The sequence below is a fragment of the Porites lutea genome, chromosome 13 (genome assembly GCF_958299795.1).
Source record: "Porites lutea chromosome 13, jaPorLute2.1, whole genome shotgun sequence".
Classification (NCBI taxonomy): domain Eukaryota; kingdom Metazoa; phylum Cnidaria; class Anthozoa; order Scleractinia; family Poritidae; genus Porites; species Porites lutea.
The window spans coordinates 7,634,340-7,652,010 of NC_133213.1; the positions used below are offsets into that span (position 1 = coordinate 7,634,340).

The window sequence follows — 17,671 nt, forward strand, 5'->3', positions numbered from 1 at the left end:
GTGAGCTTACACAACAGGACGGTAGAAAGAAGAGGGCGGCGAAACGTTTATGTGTGACAAACGTGACAGTGCTGTTACTTGTGAGTTTTGTCGTGATCTTCACTTAACATTTCTGTGTTCTGATCTTTTACAAAAACGACTGCTTAAAGGAAGGTGAAGGTGAAAATTTAGAAATACGATCATGCCTGGATTAAATGCAAAATAAATATTTATGCCATAGAATGATATCTTGTGAAGTTATGAGATTTCTTCCAATGTCTAACACAATCAGCCATTTATGCAGCTTTCCTAATGCCTTTGGATACCCTATTTCTAATATCTTAACTATCACTTTAAGTATCGATAAGTAATGTTTCTTTAACAGGGGGAGGTGCACATGCATACATCAGCTGAATGACCACGGCGTGGACGCATCAGCATCAAATCCGGAAAAAGTTATTTCAATCGTTAGTGAGTTAATTCCTGTACATTTCTACGAAAAAAAAAACAAAAAACAAAAAACAAAAAATGGGCGATTTTCTAAACCATTTTCAGTTGTATGTTTTGTCATTATCATTATCGTTATCATCATTAATATTATTATCATCAATATTAGCATATTGGCAGTCTTACACACGTCTGGAAGCCCAGTATTAGTAAAAAAAACGCGGAATTTGGGCGTCTGACCATAACCAAACCCCGCGTCGTGAAATCACTCTTATGTAAAAAGTATTGAAATATTAAGAATATCATGGTCATAGCTGGCCCTTGTATAATATTAAAACGTTGTAATAAATAAAAATGTTCCCGTATGTCCGTTAAAAAATTTTGTCTACTTATCTTAAGATCTATGGAAAAATTATACTAAAAGTTTCAATAAAATTTCAATATACAATAATGAATTTTTTAGCAACAATCCTCTTCGTTTAAGCAAGAATTTTGAAAAAGCTGCGTTCAGTGTTTAGTGTACTCGATATGACACATCTCTACACGCTTTGTAAAATGATGACACTCTTCTCTCCAACAATTTCCTTTGCCGCTTGACTCATGTCAGCTAAATATCCTCCCAGAACATCAATGATAATGTTATAATGTCTCACTTGGTAGCCAGAATTTCTTTCTCTCAATTCCCACATTAGCGGACCATATCTATGTGTCTTCTCCATCTCTTTCAATTCGCGGTCATCCAACCGAGGACAGCTCATTTCAATGGCTGACATTCGTTTCTGCTCTTTGTCCACTATTGTGGCGTCGATTCTGATGGCCCTTACCTCAATGCTGCCTGCATACACCGGTACATTCCATAAAGCTTGCGCACTCCCATTATCGTCCGTGCAGCTTCAAGAAAAGCGGGAAAATGTTTTACTACAAGAGGTTTGTTTATTAACGTGTTGTTAAAACCGCTCGGTCACAAAAACACAAACACCACTTCTTAGCAGTATATTTAAACTGTTTAGATTTCATTATGCATGACATTTCGTTATGCAAATAAATTAACATTTGAGCTTTGTAAAGAAAATCTAACCTTACTTAATTCATAGCCCTCAAATTTGCACTAAATGAAACGTAACGGTATAGAAAGCTAAAATTTACTGCAGAATGCGATTTTTACAGCCTTCATCAAAGCACAATTCATTAGTGGCAGTGATCATTATTAAATAACCTAATGTGGAGACAAAAGGAAGATTTCGAGATAACAAGCCAGAGAAAGGGTGAAAATGTAGTTTCATGGAAAAACGGACAGTGAATTAACCACTGTATGCCTGAAACGATTAAGTTCGATTCTAGTGTTTTACTATTTAGAATAGCTCCTAAAAAAGAAAATGTCTCTGTGGCGTCAATCCATATGGACCCAATACCCATCTGAAAAATTACCGCCCTGTTATGCTTTACTGCTTCTTTAAGCCACAGGAAATCGCAATTGACTATCTCTATGGAGAAGGAATCGGATCAAAAACAAGCAATGGCGAAAGATTGTGGAAGAAAAAAGCTCTCGAACCATCGGTGTTGGAGCAAAATTAAGCAAAGGAAATAGGCCGAGATATGTATGTGGTGACGAGTGAAAATAGGGAATAATTTCACGCGCGTTTTGTCCAAATCCTAACGGAGGGAAATTATTTGGATTTGGACAGAACGCAAGTGAAATTACTCCCTAATTTCACGAGTATACCATTTGATTACCTATTAATTTCATGGGTGACGAATTACTTCAGCGATCGTGAATCATGTTTTGACATGTTTATCCTTGATCGCATCGATCGAGAACTCCACTGTCTCAAATGTGTAGACCTTAAATTTGGCTTAAGTTCAGAATTTTCACAATTTTTAGACCAAATATCTGTTAGAATACTTCTTGAAGTGCTCTTTCGTGTGTTCAGGTTTTTTAACTCGTCTTTTTTGTGCCCTGAAATCTTCATTCACGACATTTTAAAACTTCGTCGCCATCTTGACACTGAGACGTATGGAAGTTGCCATGGCAATTTTGTAATTTCACATGTGAAATTACAAAGTAACGCTGAAATTTCGTGCCAAAATTAAGGAGTAATTCGTCACCTATGATATTACGCTGTTTAAAGACTGCTTAATTCTTCATATCCTACGAAAGCCGAATTCATTAATTGCTTTATTATTCATTCAAATTAGTTCCTAGTTTAAAAAGATAGCTAAATTAAACATGCTTACCTACACCGATGTTAAGTTCATCTTCGATAGTATACGTTTAGGTTTGTCGAGCTCCGCAAATATTCTCCAAATAGCAGATGTCGCGCCCCGAGTTGTCTTCTTGCTGTTTTTGCCATGTTTTTCGACAAGTTCCAGCTGTAGTTCTTACTCTTGAAAGGGGTGAAATGTCCGCCATTTTTTTTTTTTTTTTTTTTTTTTTTTCACAAGCAAAACAAATTAACCTCGTCTCCACGTCTTCTCGGTTAACGGTGCATTAACCTGTAGCCGGGCTGCATTTTTGACGTCATTTCCTCGTTAAACACAAAATTCTTCCAAATTTGGTTATCAGTAACTGGTTATGGTGAATTATGCGTGTGCTTTTAGCCAATCAGAATTGTGGAAATATTTTGAATGAATAATAATATTCAGCCGGAATGGAACGGGTTATTTTTCTTGTATCTCCTCGAAAATTACTCTACCTATGGAGGACTTACTCTACTTTAATTTGCAGAAGCGTCTCAGCAGTTTGGGTCCTTCCCTCAGGATAGCCGAAAATCATCGTCAAAGATAGGTAATGTGGGCAATTTGAAAGTTTAGAATGGGTAAAAGGGTCGTCAAACCAGCTAAATTCATATTTAAAATGGGACAACTTATCGATGTGATTTCGAAGCCAATTTTTATAGTGGATTTGCTATACGTTCTTTGAATGGAAGTAATCTCGGCAACAGGTTCAGGTAAGAATTAAAAGTAGCTTTTATTAACGATTATATTTTTAAGCACATACATTTCCTTCTAACTTTTTGACGCCATTATTTTCAGAGATTCGGGAATACCGCTTGCACGTCGCGAGCTCGGTGTCCGTGATTTTAGGCCATGTATGTTATAAGAGTATAGAGTTTGTACACAAAGCGCGTGCTGTTAAAGCATTCTACTGATTTTATAATATTCCTAAAAGTCTATCTCATAAAATACCTGACAAAAACGCTATTATTATCTTTGTATCTTTATGCAATAATATAAGTGACAACTGAAGTACTCACTGAATGCTTACAAAAAATCGATTAGTTAACTTTCAGTTCACTCAATTCATCGTTTCCTAGTTTTGACTTGCATACTTAGCTTAAAACGTATCTTTTTTCAAAAAAAAAATCGGTCAAATGCCTAATTGTGCAAAAAATCAATTGCAGTTTGGGCCACGTTTCCACTTGAAACATCCCGAGCTCTAGCAGTGATTTCCGTTCCACCGAATTCCATGCTGACTTCGATTTTTCTGTCTTTCCCTCTCCACGTGTCAGGGGAAAGAACGGTGACACTCCCGAGTTTCCTCATACCAGGATCTGTAACAAACTGGGAATCAGGATTGATGGCAGAATAAAAGTTAAAGCGTATCTCCGTGTCATTTGCCCGAATAAGAGTGTAAGGGCTTGTAATTTTTTGCCCAAATCGCACCGAGGCGTTTTCGCGCACAAACAGATTAAACAAATCACTACACTTCTCAATGCCATCTGCAATAAATTTCTTCTCTTCTGGATGTACACCATGAATGAAATCCCTCGAGCAGTCTGCGCCGTAAGTTGTAGCAACCACCCTTTCGGTTATTCGTTCTGGCTTTTTCCCGAAGAGCACTGCTCCATGAACCACTGCTATGCTGGCTTTGTTGGGAACGAGCACTTTCACTCTGTTTGAGAAGGCACCTCTTATTTCTTGCTGAAGAAGAGCAGAATCAGCAAACCCTCCAACGAGCAACATGATTTTCACTTTAGAGAGCTTTGGTTGCTGCAGCAAGTTTTTCAGATGGTCCTTGATGTGGTTAACGGTGGGGTCAAAGAGATTCTTCATCATTCTCGAGCTAAGAGCGAGGTATTCACCATTCTTAAGCTTTACATTGCTGCTTCCATAGCTGTGCATGTCTTTAGTCTGATTTTTGTTTGCCAGGGACTGAAAACTGCCTGGAAGGCGAATGTTTGTCATCACTTCGTTGTCTAAAATCCGGTCTGCGCGTTTTTTTGCTTCAAAATCGTTCTTAAGGGTTAACCAATCAGAACGATGCTCATGGCGGTACCTTCCAATATTCTGCGCACCAAACAGCTCCTCAAGAAGGCTCTCAAATTGTTGGTCCACTCTAATACCGCCATGCGGACCTCCTGTGACTTTATGGACTTCTTTAATTGAACCGTTCTTCTGTAACTCCTGTACAGTCACGTCAAGGGTACCCCCTAATCACAAAAAATGTAGTAATAAACCAAAACAAAACAAAAACACAAGACCTTTTTGTACTTCCCATAATAAGCCCTCAAAAAGTAGCATAAGGAAGTATGCTCGAGCTCTTCACTGCTGATATCAACAGCCTAGCCAAGACGTCAGCGGGGAAATGTAATAGTTCTAGACCACGAGCGGTCGTCCCTCTTTCCTCAGTGCCACGCGTGGCGAGAGAAAAAGTAAAATTCTATGGTTTAAAAGTCTGGTACGGCGTTTGGTTCAATATAAACACTTCTATCTGCAAGATGGCTAGCATCTGAAAACGTGCCAAATCACATGCTTGTAATAAGGGTTCTTCGGGCTGAGCCATGCAGCGGTCAAGTATTTTCCCCGTTAAGTGCATAGCTACTCTTATCGCAAGGTAACAGAGATGAAGATGCATTGTTGTTCAATTATTCGTACAGCTTGTTCTTTTAGTTGCGATGTGTTAAGTTCAGTGTGTAAAATTCATTCGTCTTCATCCCCGTATTTTCCAAACCTTGGATACAGGGATAAAGTATAAGTGAATGACCCAAATTATTTCAAGGAATTTTTTTCCATTTAATCAGAACGTAATTAAAAATAATCCGCCACTTTGCATGTAAGGAGCTCCTCTTGTAACCTCATTTAAATTTGTCGCCAGCCCTCTGGTGATTTTTCGCCATTTTGCCGTTGCATGCATTTCTGGACATAAGTGGGAGGAGCCCACCTCGAAATGTGTATTGTCGTAAGTTGTAATAATCATCGCACTTTGTCCCACTTTGAAAAACTAATTAAAAACTGCTGCAATTTGTGATAACTGTCCATCGCACTTTGAAGTAAAGAAAGCTATCGCAATTTTTAATAATTCCATCATACTTTGTAATCAACGTTTTGAGATTTATTTAACTTACTTCGTTAACATTATTATGTTTTCAAAAACATGAATGGTACCCCACAATCTAAGTTGATGAAGTCATCAACAACGTACACTACGAAAATTGCTTATATCTCCACTCATTAAGTAAAAGAGTTATATTTACTAACATTAATATTTAAATTATACATTTTTGGATATGTTAATTACAAAATTCTGTTAATTTTAAGTCATGTTGTTGTAAAAGATGATCTGTACGCAAAAGCCAAAAATTTACCTCACTTAAAACGGCTTGGGTTGATATGTCACGAAGTCCTAAACCTGGCAATAATCCTTTTCAAATCCCTTACGTATCCTTATACTTGGTAAGAAGGTACAATTTCTTTGGTTGTTCTAACTTTTAATTAGTTCACCTCAGCCAAATTGATCCGAAGTTGTTTCTGTGTTTCACCGCGGTAAGTTTGCTTCGAAGATTTTTTCTGATCTTTCCTAGTCTTGTCACTTGCAAGAATAAAGCAATGTCTGCCACGTTCCCTGGACAAAAATTCCACTAACCATGGCTGTTTCCTTGGCTATTCTTGAGCAGTCTAGAGTCATTCACAGTTTTGTCTTTGCGGGCCAAGCTGGGCGAGTGCGTATGTATCGTAATTCCGGCCCCATATCTTTGTTGATAGCGCTCTCAAATCACAGACACTGCGATTCACTTGCTGAGCGCCCGTTTACCGTGAATTGAGCGACCGTTGCCTTTAGTTCGGATTGCCCAAAATTTTTCTACTGCTGGCTTTGATTCCGGCAAGCCCAGACGTTGTCAAAGGTGAAAACATTTTTAAGCTTCACTTCTTCACAAGCGTCACGATTCCTTATTTTTTATGTCTTTTAGAAAAATGGTCCGCAACGTATTTTGAACTGGTTCTGAGTACAATTATGCGCAATTTCAATGTTTAGATCTCGACTTCTCATTTTGTTTGAATGGCCTCGGTTCGTGTAGTCACACTGTAAAAGTTTATTACAAAGTGCGATGGAATTATTAGAAATCGCGACAGCTTAGTTTATTATAATTACAAAGTGCCAGGACAGTTATTACGAAGTGCGACAAACTTATTACAAATTGCGAAAGGTACATAGAAAGTGGGATGATTATTACAAATTACGACAGCACACATTCGTACTTGCGTACAGCAGGGATCTATTATTCAACTTCACTAAGTAGAGTACAAATAAGGCTAAAACGAGCACAAATATCTCACAGTATTTGCACTCCAGAAGACCGGTTTGACCGTTTTTTTCTACAAACGTCTCCAGTATTTTGACTCGTAAAAATATCCCACGATACTAAACACTAAACCGTTCAATAAAATATATCAATTCTATAACACGTCGTAAACTTACCTCCGATATCTACTACCATGTAATGTGTGTTAGGTTGTGCCAGCAATCCGTACACGGATCCAGTACCTTTCTCTGACTTGAACGCGTCCAAGGTTTTTTCAAGACAGGAAAGTGCAGCAGCTTCGGGTTCAAGAGCAATCATTATTTGTTCGGGTTTGTCCGAGGATCCCAAGCCAGCCTTGGATAGAAAATTTAAAATTAAAAAAAAAACAGTCTCTTTTAACCACATTTCCTTTCACGCTTCTGTAATTTTTCATCATGTTCAATTTCGAATTAAAAACTGTAAAACTGTCAGAAATATGCAACAAATTAAAGTTCGCAATAGGGTGTAAAACATAACGAAAATACCTACAAAATGTTTGACTATGGTGAATCAAGCTCCAGAAATCTTATCGTCAAGAAAAGAAAACTACAGCTATTGTGGATAAATATTATCGTTCTTAGCGAATGCGTAGCACCATAGAAAATAAACAACGGAATATAGCTATATTTTATTACGTCCAATAAAACAAGAAAATATTTTCCAAAAATCAATATTAAATTGCGTGCTTCTACAAGTCTGACGTTTACAGCCAAACAGTAATAAATTCTCACTGGGAGCCCCTACTTGCAAACGCCACTATCTTGGTATGAGTTGTGGGAAGAGGCAAGCCCGGAGGCGAAAAGGAGAGGGAAATAAGGCGCCAGAGTGTGCCATTGCTGCGGGGAGGTAGGTGGGGCGACAAACTAGGTGTCTGGTGTCCGTTTTAACGAAGAGAGGAAGAAAAAGCATGAAAACCGGCCAATTTATACCAAACACACAAATATATGAGTAAAACGAGTTCCCCTGCAGATCCACAGTGCACGGGTCCCACGGGACACAGAGAGCGTTTGTGCGTGACGGCCCCCAGTGAGAATACAGTTTCACCTTGGGTAGTTTTGCTGCTTTCCCATTGTTTCTGGTGTTTAAAGAGTTATGGTGAAATCGTTGAAAATAATTCCTAAGCGCCTGTTTACATGGAGTGGGGGACCCCGGTCTAGTGGGGTAGGTTTCTTTTGTTTTGTGTTCCCCAGAGAGTGAAAACAAAAGAAACCAACCCCACTAGACCGGGGTCCCCCACTCCATGTAAACAGGCCCTAAATGGGAAACATGTAGTTGCATTGAGGCAGTCAAAAACAAAGCAGCACGTTTTCAATTGCTAAAAATCGAAGGTCGCAGTTCTTCGGTCTGCATTTTGGGGTAATGATTTCGAGTCTTCGTTTCTCAATGGAACTGATCATGTGTTTGTGGGACTCTGAAAATCCAAGACTATTATAGCCGCAATACGTAAATATTGGCACAATAATCGATTAGTAAATTCGTGTTGTACTAAAAGTATCAATGCTGGAACGGATGCGCCGAAAGAGGTTCACTCTTCCTGCTGCCTTCTTGTAAATTTTGTGAAAATGTGTATCAAAATTAAGTGTCGGGTCCAGATTCACGCCAAGGTACTTATAACATGTAGTGGTGTTAACAGGAGAACCATTGACCGAGAGGTTAACTTGACGGCCATGAAACAGATTCAACCGTTTACTGGTGCCAAAAAGTATCACCTCAGTTTCTCTTCTTTAGATTACTAAGAATAAGTTTATTATCACGAAACCATTTAGAGAGGTACGCCAAGTCCTGAGAAAGGTTGGCTTGTATCACATCGAAATTATTTTAGGACATAAAAATCACAGTATCATAGGCATAGGTGATAATCTTACAATGATGAAGGGGACTATGCACATCCATAGTTATTAGAGAAGAATGGTAATGAAAAGCGGCAAACATCAATGATAAAAACAACAGTGCTGCGTATATGTTGGAAGCACTCTGAAAGTGCACGATCCTTTGTTTTCTGTTGGCAAATTCTTATGGAATAAATTAATGCAACGTTTTTATTGGTCAATACAATCAAAATGAAAGGAACGCTTTTGAACGTTGTGCACTTTCAGGCCCACAAAAACATATAACAAAGGAGTCTGACGGGTTTCATAACCTATTCCACTCAATTAACTATGGCACATCATTTAAGAAGATGAGAAAAAGGAGAGGCCCCAGAATACTTCCTTGAGGAACTCCTGTGTAAACAGGATTTGGTTCAGAAAGTACACCACTAAATAGAACGATCTCCTTGCGAATGAACAAATAGTCATTAAACCATTGTAGTTCCATATCATATACGGCAATAGTTTGTGGTATTCACTGATATAAGTATATTACATGATCCAGAGGATAACGTCATCCACGATTTGAACAACTGGGGCCTGTTTGTTTGTGACAAAGCCTAAGAAAACCGTTAAACGCCCCAGCGTCAATTTAGCGAGTTTAAAACAAGGTTGAAATATGATCATGTTCGCTCAAATCTCGTATTGGTAAACACCCGCGCTAGAACAAACGGTTCTTACTCGACATATCGCATAACTAGGTATTTTCACGAGAATTAGACCAGTTTTAGTGGGGTGTAAAAAAGGCATGAACATACGACTCTCTGGTGACTCCTTTGCGGCCGTAGTGAAAGATAGCGACAACTTCTTTCACGTGCCTAGAAAATACCAAAGCGAACAATTGCCAGCCAATCAGAGTTCACGAAAAGGATTACTTCACTGGCTTGGTATATACAATTTTTTTTTTTTTGCGCACTTTACTAAAGTGGTAATGGGTAAGTACCAATAGAGAACTGTTAGGTAGCTGCTCGAAAGGTCGGGTTTCAGATTTTTGAGCCTTTCAGCCCCTAGTTTGGAGTTATTAGTCAACTTTTGGCACTTTTTTCCTTCTTGCGAATCTCACTCAGGGAACGAAAGCCCTCTCGAGTTTAGTCAACATTAAGCGTTTCTCTACATAGTCATGCCTTGGCAAAAATCCAGTCCTGATACGTAACATAAGTAAGCTTGCTAACCTTGTAAGGATTAGTACATGAATATTCTTGAAAACTTTGTAGCAAGAGCATGAACAGAACCTGATTAGCTTAATGAGCGTTTAAAGTGGTGGAGACTTAGTAATGAGCTCTGTGCATAGTAATCAACATTCAATTCACAATGCGCTTAAATAGCAATCTCCTTCTCAAATCCCTAACCTCATATGCAGCTTCTCTCATGAACTGTTTTGCCACCGGAGTCCATATGGCTGGAACAGTTAGCACCCACTGAACATCGTTCACATTGAAATATGTATCTCCAGTCCTTTCACAAATAACTTTAAGAGCTTCATCCTTTAAAAACTTGATCGAGAGAGAGAACACTTGTAACGCTTTGACGCTTTTTCCGTTGGCTGCTTTGATAGAAGTTTGAACGCTGACAGTCTAGGATGAAACAGGAGTTTGTTCAAAAATCGGTTCATAAAATAACAAAAAAGCACAAAGGGTCATGAAATTATTCATATACACCATATTAAGTGGTTATCCTCTGGAAATCTGACAGTAGAGAAAGTCTCCAGATTTATTCCCTTATTTGTTTGTTTGGTTTTTTTTTTTAAATTCCCAGTAGTGCAATGCACAATCAAATTGTGACAACAGTATCGCATACCAATGCTTCAACGCCGAAGTCGATGAATTTTTGCAATTTGGACACAGTCCCAGTACCCTGCACAACTTTGGATACAGGGCTTTTGAATTCTTTCAGTGAAAATTAGCGCTGGTAGTTAATCTAAACTGCATATAGTTCATTTTGCTTATTTCTATTCTGCCTTCATTGCATAAATTATCACAGGTAATAAGTATAGGTAGGTAGGTAGGTAGGCAGGCAGGTAGGTAGGTAGGTAGGTAGGGAATACTCTATTTAAAAATTCATATCACAAGAGAAACACGCTAGCGCCAACAACACTTGGCTCGTTATCATGGAGGGCATGTTGACACATATAAATAAATATTTTGAAAAGTCGCACAGTCTTTGGTTTGTGTTTATGGGTGCAGCTGGTTTCTCGACGTTTTTTCCCTGATATTAAGAGCAAGTGGACAAACGTCTTTTACCCGAACAACTAAAAAAGTCTTACAATCTTATTAAGACTGAGAACGTCTACCTTTTAAAACTTTGCCAGCACGTAAACAAATTATGCTCTTTAAAAGCTAGCCGTTGAATTTTTTTTTCTGCCATTAAAAGATTAATTTCAACAACCGTCTTTCTTCGCTCCTCATCATTCGCAGGCTAATAGAGGAGTTCATGCTCATAGTTGAGTCATAAGTAATCGAGCAAGATGGCGAGAAATTCAAAGATTTGTATTACAATTCAAAGCCAGCTAACTCTTCCTGAATTCATATATTTGATGCTTTCTCTTTGGAAAGAGTAACCTACTAGTTCAAAGAAACAACACACTAAATCTGTAGTGCAAAGAAGTCCATGATCAGTTTTTCGAAACTTCAATTTTCCCATACATTTTCTGTAATCTTGATACTGTCGAATAACAGAAAATGTATGGAAAAATCGAGGTTTTCGAAAAACTGATTACGGACGTCTTTGCACTCCAGATTTAGTGTATTGTTTCTTTGAACTAATTTCCTCTTTTCAAAGAGAAAGCATCAAATATATGAATTCAGGAGGGGTTAATTTGCTTTGAATTCTAATACAAATCCTTGAATTTCCCGCCATCTAGCCCTGATTACCCATGATGCAACAATGAGCGTGAACTCCTCTATTGTACCTAAGCATTTTATTGAAATAAATATGAGTCTTGTTTACTGTGTTTTTTAATAAAATTTACACGTTCATGATCCGACGCGATTCCTTTTGTCATTGAAACTAAATGGGCTTTCTCTGATTAACGTACATAATTATCAGTGTTTCTCATTTACCACATCTCTAAGTTCGCCCGCACTTTCTAACCATCGGTTACTGCTAGTATTACTACTCTCAAAAGTGTGCTTGAAAAACTTAATACGCGACCCTGGCAATAAGCTGACATACAGTTGCTAATACTAAAGTTAAGTTCAAATCAGGACAGTGCATTATGTATCCATAGCATGATCTATACTATACCTCTTCGCTGTGAAGAGCCATCTTGAAATGCTGGAAGAAGTAATAACTCCTTTCACTGGACTCATCCTGAAGTTGTGCATACTTTTCTACTGCCTTGTATCCGAAAGAGTCAAATGAAAGGTCTGGTTTGAGCAGCAGGGAAGTTGGTGTCTTACTTGTGCGAATACCTTGCTCATTCATCCACTCTCTGTTTGTGAAAATGGAATTTGTTCCGTGATCTTTCAGGAATGAAAAAGCAAATCCGCTGTAAGTTGTGCCAAAGTCGATTGCCACGACAGCCACGTGTGAAGTCTTCGGTGAATAAACTAATTCTTAAAAGAAAAAGTAATGAAATCCAACATTAACGCTATCATCCTATTTTGCTGATAAACTACAAATTTGGAAATTTGCACACTTAACAGTCCATTTATTAAACTATTACAATAATCGAGTCGGGAGGTAATAATTAAGAGCTTGACAATTGTACGCAGACTATCAAAGATAGATATTTCTTAATTCTTCTCGTATTATGGATATAAAAGCAAGAATGCGCTGCTGCATGCCATGTTAATGTGTGTAGACGTGGACATTTTTTCATCAAACCAGACTCCTAAATTTCTAGCACAGGCAACAGACCCGATGTCATTGTCACTTACACGCAAACAGCTGCTGCGATCTAACTTATTTATCTGATGATGAGTTCCAATTAGTAACACCTCAGTTTTGTCATCATTTAGTAGGAGTCTATCATTGACTATCAATTCACCTTTCCATAGCTCTCATTGCAGCATCTTTACTGACATGGTCGTCTGGTTTAAAACTTAGTAAAGTTGAGTGTCATCAGCAAAGCAATGGATACATGGTAGGTGTTTTTCTATAACGTCAAACAACTGAGATGAATGAAATAAACAATAACGGTCCCAAAGGAGAGTCTTGAGGAGCTCCGCAATCCAGGTTAAAGCATGCAGAAAGTGTTCCACTGACAGATATTCGCTGACCTCTATTAGACAGTTATACAAATTCAGAACTGCCCCCTGTAATCCGACTTTGTTTTGCAACTGATTGATGAGGATTTCATGGTTGATTGTGTCAAACGCTGCGCTAAGGTCTAACAATACAAGAGGCGTGACACATTTTGAGTCCATAGCAAGCATGATGTCATTCATAAGTTTCAAGAAAGCCGTTTCAGTTCTGTGGCCTGCACGAAACGATGACTGTAAAACTGGGTAGATTTGATTCCGACATGTGTCCATGAATCTTTTCGAATACAGCCCTTTCGGCTAACTTGGAGACATATAGACTAGCAGAATTTACGAATAAAAAGCCTCGATCGGCAAAGGAAATACATGCGAAATTATTTTAAACTCCTATGATTCTTAAAAAATGATGAATCTTTCGATAATAAGAGCATAAGGGAAACAAAACCTCAGAATTGCTATTGGTCCACCAGAAGGAGGTGTTTATTTTTAACTTGTAAATGGAATCCCCCCGAAGGAGTTTTGGCATCCTCAGAAGGAGGTTAACTTCCTTTGTGTATAACCCGTAAATGGAGGGAGGTACACTGTATTTATGTATAACTTGTGAATGGAGTTTGGCAACCCTCAGACGGAGGTACATTGTATTTATGTATAACTTGTATGTGATATCCCTCAAAAGGAGCTTGGCATCCCTCAGAAGGAGGTACATTGTTTTCATGTATAACTTGTAAAATGAAATCTCTCAAAATTAGCTTGGCATCAGGTGTTTTTCCGAGTGTTCTCTTGAAAATGAATGCGCATCTGTTGACGTACGCGTCTTGATAGACAGAAAGCCAATTTAAAGTGTTGAACAACGGCAATTAATGTAAGCGTGGTTCTGCGTCCAAGATGATCGTCGCAGCTCTTTTCTGTAGTCTAAAAATTTTGTTCAGGTTAGATGTTGATGTCCAAATGTAAGCACTGTATAGGATAGTCGGTTTGGTAACAGCATTCAGACCACAGCCTTGCAATATTTAGTTATATTTTCGTTGCTACTTAATTTTGAGACTATATCTCAGCAAAATTAGACATCCATAAGGGATACAAAAATCCTTTAATATCAAAATCCCTCGAGGAGACTCCATTTACAAGTTAAACACAAATACCTCCCTCCAACGGATGTCAAACTCTTTCTGAGAGATTCCATTTACAAGTTATACATAATACAGTGTACGTCCTTCTGAGGGTTCTATTTACAAAAAATAATAAATAAATACATTCTACTTTACTCTGAGGCGAGGGATACCTAAATTTTGAGGGATTCTATAGCTATTCTATTTACAAGGTATACCAAAATAATATACTGTACCTCCTTCTGAGGAATGCCAAACTCCTTTAGAGGGATTCCATTTATAAGTTATATATAAGCTTAAATAAAGTGTACATCCTTCTGAAGGATGCAAAAACGGCGAACAGCGTCTGTATTTGTATGTGAAGTCGCCACATAACACAACATACGTATTTCAACAAAATATTGACTTCTTCCTCTTCTTCAATAGTCGCATCATCCCAACTTTCCAAATCACTCGCATCAAAAACATCCCACTCTTCCCTAACTGGCACATCGATTTCGCGCTACACAATAAGCCAATCAGAAAATAAAATCACAGAAGCAGCGAATTCTGATGGCCTCACAGGAGAAAAATGCCTTTCGAGTTGTCTATCTCTGATTGGTACATTTCGATCCTCTGCTTATGATCTCTTCTCACCACTGCAATAACATAAACAAACCATTTTTGAGTTACGCACGTGAATCGGAACTGAACGATTTTCCTTTTAAGAAGCATTGACATTTTCATTTTTGTATTGTTAAATGTCTTTACTCTTATAAGAAACAATTAGCACAAAAATAACTTTTCACGAATCCCAAAACTCGACTTCCTGTTTCAATCGGTTTCCTATAAGCCCAAAATACTACTTATCGTCGCACGCCGACTGTTCGGAGTTCTGCAGCAAAACATTAACTTGCTGCTTGCACAAATTAAAAAAAAATTAAACCTACAAATCAACGATCTTTTACTTTCCTGTTACAACCTCGTTTCGCAATCTAACGGGGCAAAGATGAGTAACTACAAACCGAAGGGAGAGCAAAAATTAATATTTCTTTCTTCCTCAGACAAACTAGACAACTGTAGCTAACCACTCGAGCTGATCTCGGGATATCGAGATATCTCGAACAACTTCCGGCCTCACTTCGGAAACAAAATGCAATTTTACGACATTACTTTGCGATCCGCCTCAAATATTTGTTGTAGCCGAAAGAACTAGAAGTGATCTCGCGATATCTCCAACTCATTCCGGTGTCACTACGTCAAATACCCAAAACAAATCGAAAAGTAACAAACGTGCTTGCCGGAACCTTAACCGTACCTCGTGCATAAATTATAGCTATTTTTCACACCTCAAATTACCTTGCATAGCACTGACACAATTGGCTAAATCCCCCAATTTAGAGTCTCATCTGATCTGACGGGCCACACGTAAGCCGGTTCAAACCCTGGGCAAGCCAGAAATAATCATAATTATTTCTTTCCCCTGAAAGAATAAATCAAAGAACTCGAAGATATCGCGAACTAATTCCGAAGCAACTTCGAGACATTCGGAAGCAACTTCGGGACCTCCGGATGCAACTTTGAGCTACGCCGAAGTAATAAACACCTCCTTATGGGGGATGCCAACCTCCTTCTGAGGGATTCCATATTTGCAATTCTGAGGTTTTTGCTCCCTTATGCTCTTATTGACAAAAGATTCCTTATTTTGTAAGGCACAGATGAGTTTAAAATGATTTCATTTACATTTCCCTTCCCGTTCGAAGTTCTTTATTCGCAAATTCTGCTAGTCCGACGACGAGTTGATCGCGAGATGCGCCATCTTCTCTCACGAGCCGAAGTCTCGTTTCTAGTCCTCCTCGATCACCTCCTTCTGAGGGATTCCATCCAGCCTCGACCATGAGAAAACAATTGCCCTTAGCGCCCGCCCTCGATCAAGATTCGAATAGAACGTTCTGTTACCAAAGCCTTAGTGAATACCAATTAATTCCTAAATCAAAATAAAAAGCATTTTCAAGCTTTTCCACATGACAAGCTATATACCTAAAGAATTGACCAGACAAGACAGAAGACTACTTCAGTGTGAGCAATTTCAGTTTACAGTAAGTTAAAGAAATTGTTTTTTGATACCGCAAGAGGACACAAAAACCATTCTGTTTAGCTTAGTTTTGGCGGCCTTTACCAAGCCCCTGAAAGGCCTCTTCAGACTTCGAATTCTGAGTTCCGACGCCGACTTACGGTTGGTTTTGTTGCCAGATTCCAGAAGTTCTCCTAAACGTCTGACTTCGAATTTTGGCCGAGGCAAATTAAACGTCGCACTGGTGACATTAGGAATGGCAATTCCACCAGAGGCGTTACGCTTTGTCGGTATCGACGGAAAATTACGATTCATTGCTGTATGCAACGAGTAGTTCGATAACACTATTTTGTCTTATAAATAACAAGTTGTTTTTGTATCATATTCCGGACTTGTCCTTTAATAGTGAAGCTTTTCCCAACAAATTGCTCTTTCAACTAATATTATTTAAAAATGTATTTCGTACCTTCTGATGCCATAATCCTCCGTTATGTTCTTTAAATGCCAGTAAATTAACAAGACGGTTTGCTGTGTAGTTTCTTGCTCCAACTACGACCAACTTGAAGCTTTCCTTCCGAGAAACAAAGCCTTAAGTTGATACCCATTGTACCCATCGACAAAGGGTGTTGCCACATGATTGACAGAAACTTCCTCTATTTCCTAGAATTGAGCGTAATAATAAATCGACGTATTTGGGGGTTTATTCAAAAGAATCAGATCTTTCAAACTCTACAAGAATTTCAGTAAACTTGAAGATCTGTTGCAATATTATGTTCGTAAAATCAAACAAGAGTAGTTAAAGGTCGAATCATAGACAAGATTTCCGGTGTTCTTGAGAATAGCCTAGTTTCGATATATTAATATTCATACTTGGCTCCTAGGCTTGGGGGAATAAAACAAAAGAAATGTATCATTCATTGCTGAGACTCAAGATTATTTCTTTTGTTTAATTTCCCTAAGCCTCACAGCCAAATATGAATTTTAATACATTTGGAAATTGGCCTATCGGTGCGTCATACATTTTTTACACAGTTGTCGCTCTCATTTCTGAGAAACCCCTCGACTGTAAACAAATGACGTCAGTGTAAAACGGACACAATGGGGCTGATATTCCGAGAAACTGCGTACGGCTAGATAACAGAAAAAATATGTATATAATAAAATAAAATAGTTGAAAAAGTTCATGTCTGATGCCTAACAATACCCCACAAGTTATTCTAATGGAAGCCCCAAAGCGAGTGCAATTACAAAGGGATCAGGAAGTGTATCCTGGGTGGCGTATTCTTTGACTTCATCCTCTGCGAAATATAACGTTTTTGAAATAATAAGACTTCGGGCATGTATACCCCATCGTCCCGATTAACTTTTCTTGGGATTCTGAAGAAGTCCGATTGGCTGCATATGTCATAACATCAGTCATAATATGGGATATACAGTCAACTCTCGCCTTGCG

The 17,671-nt window shown here is 38.4% G+C and overlaps 1 protein-coding gene across 1 annotated transcript; it reads right to left on the reverse strand.

Annotated features, from left to right (window-relative positions):
• Positions 1 to 3,375: 3,375 nt before the first annotated feature.
• Positions 3,376 to 17,150, reverse strand: LOC140923179 (heat shock 70 kDa protein 12A-like). Its single transcript, XM_073373258.1, has 6 exons — positions 17,089 to 17,150; positions 16,685 to 16,878; positions 12,098 to 12,408; positions 10,204 to 10,428; positions 7,124 to 7,301; positions 3,376 to 4,856 (listed from the first exon to the last, which is right to left on the reverse strand). The coding sequence occupies exons 2-6, from the start codon at positions 16,695 to 16,697 to the stop codon at positions 3,802 to 3,804; spliced, it is 1,782 nt and encodes a 593-aa protein (XP_073229359.1). The 5' UTR covers positions 16,698 to 16,878; positions 17,089 to 17,150; the 3' UTR covers positions 3,376 to 3,801.
• Positions 17,151 to 17,671: the final 521 nt, after the last annotated feature.